Source organism: Dipodomys spectabilis, unplaced genomic scaffold (genome assembly GCF_019054845.1).
Source record: "Dipodomys spectabilis isolate Male_0828 unplaced genomic scaffold, ASM1905484v1 ptg000273l, whole genome shotgun sequence".
Classification (NCBI taxonomy): Eukaryota; Metazoa; Chordata; class Mammalia; order Rodentia; family Heteromyidae; genus Dipodomys; species Dipodomys spectabilis.
The window spans coordinates 4,763,969-4,773,963 of record NW_024870950.1 but is presented as its reverse complement, the minus strand read 5'-3'; the positions used below and the strand labels follow the sequence as shown (position 1 = coordinate 4,773,963).

The 9,995-nt window shown below is 50.4% G+C and overlaps 2 protein-coding genes across 2 annotated transcripts; both read left to right on the top strand.

The window, feature by feature from the left end:
• LOC122126059 lies at positions 1-6,462 on the top strand. The gene is given in 11 exon segments (XM_042700605.1): positions 1-470; positions 473-511; positions 514-638; positions 640-1,516; positions 1,519-1,972; positions 1,974-2,536; positions 2,539-3,212; positions 3,214-3,587; positions 3,589-3,608; positions 4,608-5,749; positions 5,751-6,462. Coding segments are annotated over 11 exon segments (5,094 nt in total). The 5' UTR covers positions 1-355; the 3' UTR covers position 6,462.
• Positions 6,462-8,757, top strand: LOC122126181 (syncytin-1-like). Its single transcript, XM_042700813.1, has one exon. The coding sequence runs from the start codon at positions 6,479-6,481 to the stop codon at positions 8,183-8,185; it is 1,707 nt and encodes a 568-aa protein (XP_042556747.1). The 5' UTR covers positions 6,462-6,478; the 3' UTR covers positions 8,186-8,757.
• Positions 8,758-9,995: the final 1,238 nt, after the last annotated feature.

Here is a 9,995-nt window from a genome sequence, read left to right as displayed (position 1 = left end):
AGCGTCTATGTATTGTCTTCCGTTAAGTTGTGTGATTAATTATTGTGCGCTTGCGATTCTGTGAGTCGGCCGTACTCGTCTGATTCTGGCGGACCCGAGGAGGAGCTGACGGGCTCGTACTCCCGACCGCAGCCCCCAGGAGACGTCCTGGAGGCATCCGGGGCCTGAAAAAGTGGCCCATCTGTTCTCTGGAACCCGGTCCTTTTGGACGCGTGGTTCGTCTGGGAGACGAGAGATCCGGACTCTCGACACAGTCTCCATCTGGCTTCTACTTTCGGTTTGCTACCGAAACCGCGCTGCGAAAATAAGTGTAGTCTGTGTTTGTTTTCTGTTCGTGTCTGGTTTAAGATTCACTATGGGACAGACTGTCACAACCCCCCTTAGCCTTACTTTACAGCACTGGAAGGATGTTCAGGTTACAGCCAGCAATCTCTCGGTAGAAGTCCGAAAGAGAAAATGGATGACTTTCTGTTCGTCAGAATGGCCCACCTTCAATTGGATGGCCGCGGGAAGGAACCTTTAACTTGGCTATTGTTTTGCAGGTTAAGGCCAAAGTAATGGACCCGGGACCACAGGGACACCCGGACCAGGTCCTCTATATTGTTACTTGGGAGGCTCTTGTTTTAGACCCTCCCCCTCTGGATTAAGCCCTTTTTATCTACCCCAAACCTCAAAACCCCTACCCTCTTGACCATTCCGTCTGCCCCTCAGCTCCCTCCCCCACTCCTTCCTTCCCCAACTCCCCATCCCCCTCCACACACCTCACTTTACCCGGCCCTTGTTCCCTTAGAAAGTAGGAAACAAACTTCAGAGAAGGACAAGCCAACTACCCCAAAGGTTCTGCCCCCGGGGGAAGGCGTCCTGCTGAACCTATTGACCGAGGAACCTCCGCCCTATCAAGGGCCCGCTCCTCAACCTCAGGGAGCGGCAGTTGCCGCTCCTCAACCACCAGCCGACCCCGCACCATCCCCGGTAGCCGGCCGGCTCCGGGGGCGCCGAGAGCAGGCCGCAGACTCTGCCACCACCTCTCAAGCGTTCCCCTTGCGTGCAGGGTTGGGTGGTCAGCTACAATACTGGCCCTTCTCAGCCTCCGCCTTGTATAACTGGAAAAATAATAACCCTCCCTTTAGCAAGGATCCCTCAAAATTAACCTCTTTAATTGAATCTATCTTGGTAACTCATCAACCCACTTGGGATGATTGCCAGCAGCTGTTACAGGTACTACTGACCACTGAGGAGAAACAACGCGTTTTCCTCGAAGCAAGGAAAAACGTCCCCGGAGAAAACGGGCGCCCCACTCAACTGCCCAATGAGATAAACGCTGCTTTTCCCTTGGAACAGCCAAACTGGGACTTCAACACACCCGAAGGTAGGAACCACCTACGCCTTTATCGCCAGTTGCTGTTAGCGGGTCTCCATGTGGCCGCTAGGCGACCCACCAATCTGGCTCAGGTTAAGCAGATAGTTCAGAAAGGAGAAGAATCGCCCTCGGCTTTCCTTGAACGTCTTAAGGAGGCTACCGCATTTACACTCCTTATGACCCTGAGGATCCGGGACAGGCTACGAATGTCGCCATGTCTTTCATTTGGCAATCAGCTCCAGATATCAGAAAAAAGTTAGAAAGATAGGAAAATCTTCAGACGTTGTCCCTTCAAGATTTACTCAAGGAAGCCGAACGCATTTACAATAAACGAGAGACTCCAGAAGAAAGGGAGGAAAGACTTAGAAAGGAAGCAGAAGAAAGGGAGAGTGCACGTGACCGTAAAAGAACTAAGGAAATGAGTAGGTTACTGGCCACCATAGTGACAGGGCAGAGACAGAATAGACAAGAGGGAGACAGACGGGGTACCCAAGTGGAAAAGGACCAATGTGCCTACTGTAAAGAAAAGGGGCATTGGGTGAGAGACTGCCCAAAGAGACCCAAGGGACCTAGAAGACCAAGGCCCCAGACATCCCTGCTAACCCTAGACGACTAGGGGGGTCCAGGCCAGGAGCCCCCCCCCTGAGCCTAGGATAACTCTGGAAGTTGGGGGGCAGCCCGTCACCATCCTGGTTGACACGGGGGCCCAACACTCGGTGCTGACCACAACCCCCGGACCCCTGAGTGACCGATCGGCCTGGGTCCAAGGAGCCACTGGAGGGAGGCGGTACCGATGGACCACCGACCATAAGGTGCAGCTGGCTACTGGTAAGGTGACGCATACCTTCTTGCATGTTCCCGACTGCCCCTATCCCCTACTGGGAAGAGACTTGCTTACTAAATTGAGGGCACAAATTCATTTCGAAGAAACAGGGGCACACATTACTGGGCCCAAGGGACAGCCATTGCACGTACTGACTCTTGGGATAGAGGACGAGTACAGGTTGTACGAACAAGAAAAGAGCAAAGAGGACCTGTATATACACCCCTGGGTGCAAAGATTCCCACAAGCTTGGGCAGAGACGGGAGGTATGGGCTTGGCCGTCCACCAGGCCCCTTTAGTGATCCTACTAAAAGCCACTGCCTCGCCTATATCCATAAAGCAATACCCGTTGTCTAGGAAGCCCGCCGGGGAATCCGCCCTCACATAAAGAGACTGTTAGACCAAGGAATACTAACCCCCTGCCAGTCTCCTTGGAATACCCCGCTTCTCCCAGTCAAAAAGCCGGGAACTCAAGACTATAGACCAGTACAGGACTTGAGAGAAGTCAATAAGCGGGTTGAGGACATCCACCCCACGGTCCCTAATCCATACAACCTACTGAGTGGACTGCCCCCTACTCACGTCTGGTACACCGTCCTGGATTTGAAGGACGCGTTTTTCTGTTTGCAGATCCACCCCAGCAGTCAACTTATTTTTGCCTTCGAATGGAAAGATCCAGAATTGGGAATATCAGGACAATTGACTTGGACTAGGCTACCCCAGGGATTTAAAAACAGTCCTACACTGTTTGATGAGGCGTTACACCGGGACCTAGCCGACTTTAGAATCCAACACCCAACCTTAATATTGCTCCAGTATGTAGATGATCTTCTATTGGCAGCCCAGACAGAGGAGGACTGTAAATCAGGAACTGAAGCCCTCTTGCAGGCCCTGGGCACCCTAGGATACAGGGCCTCCACGAAAAAGGCGCAAATTTGCCAAAAGCAAGTCACGTACTTAGGATATCAGATCAAGGATGGGCAGAGATGGCTGACAGAGTCTCGCAAACGGGCAATTATGGATATTTCCCCCCCCCCCCCAGAGCCCAAAACAACTACGGGAATTTCTGGGTACAGCTGGATTCTGCCGTCTATGGATCCCCGGCTTCGCGGAAATGGCCGCCCCTCTGTACCCGCTGACGAAACCAGGGACGCTGTTCGCCTGGGGAGAGACCCAGCAAAAGGCCTTCCAAGACATCAAGGAGGCCCTTTTACACTCCCCGGCTTTAGGATTGCCAGATCTAACCAAACCTTTTGAGCTATTTGTAGATGAAAGACAAGGGTACGCAAAAGGGGTCCTGACCCAAAAGCTGGGACCCTGGAGACGCCCTGTGGCTTATCTCTCCAAAAAGCTGGATCCGGTTGCTTCCAGATGGCCCCCATGCCTGCGGATGGTAGCGGCGATCGGTTCTGGTGAAAGACTCGGGTAAGCTCACCCTGGGACAGCCGCTTATTATTCTGGCCCCACATGCCGTAGAGGCCCTGGTCAAACAACCACCAGACCGCTGGCTTTCTAACGCCCGCATGACACACTACCAAGCCATGCTCCTAGATAAGGACAGAATACAGTTTGGGCCTATAGTGACTTTATTTATTTATTTTTTTTTCAGAAATAGTATTTCTTTATTCAAGGTACTTTAGTATATGTATACTTAACAAAGAGCAAAGACATTTCTTATACAACTAGCTGGGTACCAGTGGCTCACACCTGTAATACTAGCTATTCAGGAGGCTGAGATCTGAGGATTGTGGTTCAAAGCCAGCCTGGGCAGGAAAGTCCCTGAGACTCTTATATCCAATTAAGCACCAGAAAACTGGAAGTGGCACTGTGGCTCAAGTGGTAGAGAACTTGCCTTGAGCTGAAGTTCTTAGGGACAGTGCCCAGGCACAGAGGTCAAGCTCCATGACTGACAAAAAACAAAAATAAAAGCCAGGCACTGGTGGCTCACGCCTGTAATCCTAGCTATTCAGGAGGCTGAGATCTGAGGATCACGGTTCAAAGCCAGCCCGGACAGGAAAGTTCATAAGACTCTTATTTCCAACAAACCACTAGAAAAGCGGAAGTGGCACTGTGGCTCAAGCAGTAGAGCGCTCTCCTTGGGCTGAAGAGTGCAAGGACAGCGCCCAAGCCCAGAGTTCAAGCCCCATGGCCGACCCAAAAAAAATGACATTAATAAAATATTGTATTGAATCTATATTTGAATTTTTAATGGTTCCAATATTTTTTTATGGCCAAAGAAAATCTCAGATCATGCATTTTGTTTCTTATATCTCCTCAGTGTGCTTTTTTTTGTACAGCATAGTTTCTCAGTCTTTGTATTTAATTACACTGACTTTTGAAAAATAAGTCAGATTTCTTTTTTTTCTTTTTTTTTTTTTTGTCGGTCCTAAAGTTTGAACTGACAGCCTGGGAAATGTCCCTGAGCCTCTTTGTGTTCAAGACTAGTACTTGATGGGCCTATAGTGACTTTAAATCCAGCCACTCTGCTACCGCAACCCGGGGAGGCGGAACCTCATGACTGCTTGCAGATCCTGGCCGAAGTACATGGAACTAGACCCGACTTGACCGACCAGCCTCTCCGAGATGCCGATTTCACCTGGTACACGGATGGGAGCAGCTTCTTGGACAATGGGGAGCGAAAGGCCGGAGCCGCTGTTACCACCGAGACTGAGATAGTTTGGGCCAAGGAACTTCCGCCTGGGACATCGGCACAGCGAGCCGAGCTGATCGCCCTGACCCACGCACTCAAGATGGCAAAAGGGAAAAAACTCAATGTTTACACGGATAGCCGCTAAGCCTTCGCCACTGCTCATGTACATGGAGAGATCTATCGCAGGCGGGGCTTACTGACCTCAGAGGGCAAGGAAGTCAAAAATAAGCCTGAAATCTTGGCCCTACTCGAGGCCCTATTCTTGCCCCAAAAACTGAGCATTATGCATTGTCCGGGGCACCAAAAAGGACAGACCCCGGAAGCAAAGGGCAATCGACTGGCTGATGAGGCGGCCCGAGAAGCAGCGCTAAAAGGGACTCTAAAAACCCCGGTCCTTCCAGTAGCGGCTAAGCCCCAGACAAAAAGACTCAGTCCGCTCCCATACAGTCCAGAGGACATGGACGATCTAAAGAAAATGGGGGCCACCTTTGACCCTGAAAAAGGGATTTGGACCCATGATGGGAAAACAGTTTGGCCAAGGAAATGGACTCATCAGATGATAGACAGCCTCCATAAACTAACCCACCTCAGCAACAGAAAAATGAAGACCCTCCTTGACCGAGAAGAGGGACTGAGGTATCTCCTGGGAAAAGAGGATAGTCTGCAATTGGTGACGGATCAGTGCACAATATGCGCACGCGTCAACGCCGGGAAAACCAGAATAGGACCAGGAGTGCGGATGCGGGGACAGCGGCCAGGGACCCACTGGGAGATCGACTTCACAGAAATAAAACCTGGACAGTATGGATACAAGTATCTCCTAGTGTTCGTGGACACCTTTTCAGGCTGGGTAGAAGCCTTTCCTACCAAGCAAGAAACCTCAAGAGTGGTAACAAAGAAACTGATGGAAGAAATTTTTCCCCCGGTATGGTATGCCACAGTTGTTAGGGACTGACAATGGGCCCGCGTTCGTCTCCCAGGTGAGTCAGCTGGTGGCCAAACTGCTGGGGATTGATTGGAAATTACATTGTGCCTACAGACCCCAGAGTTCAGGACAGGTAGAGAGAATGAATAGAACAATTAAGGAGACTTTAACTAAATTAACGCTTGCAACTGGCATGAAGGATTGGGTGTTCCTCCTCCCCCTAGCCCTTTATCGAGCCCGAAACACCCCAGGCCCTCATGGCCTTACCCCTTTTGAAATTCTGTACGGGGCTCCCCCACCTGCTGTTAACTTCTTTGACCCAAACATCTCTAACTTTGCTAATAGCCCCTCTTTGCAAGCTCACTTGCAGGCACTTCAGATTGTCCAGAGGGAAGTCTGGAAGCCCCTTGCGGCAATATATCAAGATCACCAGAGCCACCCCGTCTCGCCTCATCATTTCCAGATAGGGGATTCTGTGTGGGTCTGCCGCCACCAGACAAAGAATCTGGAACCCCGGTGGAAAGGCCCGTACATCGTCCTCCTCACTACTCCTAGGGCTGTGAAGGTAGACGGGATCACCGCCTGGATCCACGAGTCCCACGTCAAGGCTGCCCGAACCCCGGAGGAAGCCTCAGAAACCCCAACCTGGAGACTACAGCGAACCCAAAATCCTCTAAAGATAAGGCTTACCCGAGAACAATGACACTTTTAACCCTTCTAATGATACTTATGTCAGCCCTACCTTTTTCAGTTTATGCCGGATTCGGGGGCCCGGTAGATAGACAGGAACTGCTTAAAGCCCTGTTCGGCCCCCCATGTGAGTGCCGGGGGGGGCGGGTCAAGGCTATTCCTGAACAATATACCAATACAATTGACTGTGGCACTAACACTGCGTACCTTTCCATGCCACCCAGTAACTTAGGAGGGTACCAGAAACAGACGTGGGTATGCGTCGACAAGCCACGCATTATACCGGCCACCAATGGAATCCCAGGAAGTTGCCCGGCCTCATGTAATTATGCTGACCAGATGCACTCTTCCTGTTATTCCACTGTTCAGGAGTGCACCGGTGCCAGCAGCAAAAGGTATTTTACGGCCATACTGCAGAAAACCAAATCAGAGACTCTGGGGGGGGAATGGTCCAATGTTCCTCAAGTCATGGGCAGCACCAACAAATATTCCCAAGCCTCGTGCTCGGGCAAAGTAGGACAAGACTCCTGTTGGCCTACCCGGGCCCCTATCCACGTCTCCGATGGGGCGGGGCCTACCGACATAATTAGAGAGACTGAAGTACGGGACATGATAGAGGAATTAGAGAACAGGCTTTACCCTAAGATTGATTACCACCCCTTAGCCCTCCCTAAGCCCAGGGGAACAGATTTAGATGCCCTCACCTTAGACATCCTGGAAACCACCCTCAGTATTCTGAACAGTACCAGCCCAGGATTGGCAATTGACTGCTGGCTATGTATGCCCTTAGGAGCACCCATGCCCCTGGCCATTCCCTCCGACAACCCAAATATCACGAACAGTAATTCTACCTGCAGCCCAAGCCTACCCTTTAAGACACAACCTGTTGGTAATTTTACTGCTTGTATATATGGTAACTTTCAAAATAATAGCTTGGATATAGATATAGGCCTGGCTACCTTTGGAAACTGCATTTACATGACTAACTATTCCTCCCCCACAAGCTCCCTTTGCCCTCCAAAAGGGAAAATATTCATATGTGGAGGAAACCTGGCCTTCACCATGCTTCCTGCTAACTGGACCGGATTATGTATGATTGCCTTGTTACTCCCAGACATAGATATCGTTCCCGGGGATGAGCCGCTGCCCACCCCTAGCCTAGAAATGATAGGAGGGAGGAGAAAAAGGGCAGTTCAACTTATTCCCCTGTTGGTAGGATTAGGTGTTACCGCGGCCATGGGCACAGGGACTGCGGGCCTAGGGGTAGCTGTACACTCTTATGCAAAACTGTCTAATCAATTGATAAATGATGTTCAGACACTCTCCAGTACCATAAACGATCTTCAGGACCAAATCGATTCCTTGGCGGAAGTAGTTTTACAAAACAGGAGGGGATTGGATCTGCTAACCGCAGAACAAGGAGGGATCTGCTTAGCCTTGCAGGAACGGTGTTGCTTTTATGCCAACAAATCGGGGATTGTTAGGGACAAAATCAAAAGACTCCAGGAGGACCTGATTAAGCGAAGGCGGGAATTATTTGACAGCCCGTTGTGGACCTGGTTAAATGGCCTCCTTCCCTATCTTTTACCTTTACTAGGCCCTCTGCTTGTTATCCTAATCCTCGCGACTATTGTAAACCGATTGTCCCTATATTGTAAACGGATTGGTGCAATTTATCAAGGACAGAGTATCAGTGGTACAGGCCCTGGTACTGACCCAACAGTACCACCAACTTAGAACAACAGAGGAAACCCTGATTGAATGAAGGATTTCATTCAAGCAGAAGAAAATGGGGGAATGAAAGGCCCCCAGTTTGTGCTTGGCCACTAGGTACCCCAGAAAACTGCTGACCATCCCCTGCGAGCTTGTGTATGAGAAAACCATGGGTGAAAAAGTACCGAAGAGGGCGAGGCAGGACGGACGTTGCGGTTAACTGTTAACCGGAGATAGGGAACAGAGAGTCTCTGAGCTAACAACTGAAGGGCAAGTACAGACACCTCAGCTAACTGCCTGTGGAAAGTCCCACCGCCAACCCCGAGTGGACTCCGCCTGACCCCATCACCTGACTTAAACTCACCAATCCCTACCCAAAGCATGATTTGAAATTAGCCAAACCCCACCCTATAACCATGCATCTCGCTTCTGTAACCTTGCTTCCAGCTGCCCAGAAAGTCTCCCGATAGACTTTGTCGCCCCGGGTACCCGTGTGTCCGAACAGGTTCCCAGCCACCGACCCGAACCTTGTGGATCTCGAGGTCGCGTGCACCTGGGAGCCTGGGCATGCCCGAATAAACCTCTTGCTGTTTGCATCCGTACAAGTGGTCTCGTTCCTTGGGAGAGGGTCTCTCCAGATCGAAGGGCACCCCGAACACTGGGGGTCTTTCAGTAAAACAGCGAGTAGGGGAAGCCACTCACATCAAAAGAGCTAAGCGCCCCGTGCTGGTAGTTCACCCCTGTAATCCCAGCTACTCAGGAGACTGAAATCTGAGGATCAGGATCTCGGTTCAAAACCAGCCTGGCATGTTTCAAGTAATAGAATTTTTACCTAACAAATGCAAGGCCCTGAGTTCAGGCCTCAGTACCATAAATAAATAATAATAAATTCCTCTTGTTGTCTCCCCATCCCCCCCCCCAAAAAAAAAAAACAGCCCGGGCAGGAAAGTCCATGAAATTCTTTTTTCCAATTAACCAGCAAACGTTGAGTGACCCAAGTGGTAGAGTGATAGTCTTAAGCAGAAGTTTAAGAACCAGTGCCTAGTCCCTGAATTCTAGCTCCAGGACCAGCATCCCTCCCCCCAAAAAGGTAACAGGTGCCTGGTGCTGGTAGTTCACACCTATAATCCTAGCTACTCAGGAGGCTGAGATGTGAGGATCATGATTCAAAGCCAGCTTGGGCTTTGGGCAGGAAAATCAAAATCCATAAGATTTTTTTGTTTCTGTTGGTTGTGGGGCTTGAACTCAGGGCCTGGGTGCTGTTGCCCAGCTTTTTTGCTCAAGGCTAGTACTCTACCACTTTGAGCCACAGCTCCACTTCTGGTTTTCTGGAGATAAGAGTCTCACAGACTTTCCTAGCTGGGCTGGCTTTGAACCTCGATCCTCAGATCTCAGCCTCCTGAGTAGCTAAGATTATTGATCTGAGCCACTGACACCAGAAGTGGAGCTGTGGCTCAAAGTGGTAGAGCACTAGCCTTATGTGAAAAAGCTAAGGGACAACACCCAGGCCCCGAGTTCAAATTCCAGTACCAACACACTTAGGGCTATGTACAGGGCTGGGGGAGGAAGCTCAGTAATAGAGCACTTGCCTACCATGCTATAGAACCTGGGTTTACTCCCAGCACCGCTGAAAGAAAATATATGTGGATATAGTATGTGTACCAACATTACAGGAAGTGGGCTAGAAGGCAACCAGTTCCTGTGTGGATGGGCAAGAAGAACCTGAGCTTTATCTTTGTTAGTTGAATCAGTTTCAGTAGTGATGAGAGACTCTTAATCTGCATAACCTTGGTCAACCTCTTAGCTACCCTGTGTTTTCTTGTCTCCATCTGCA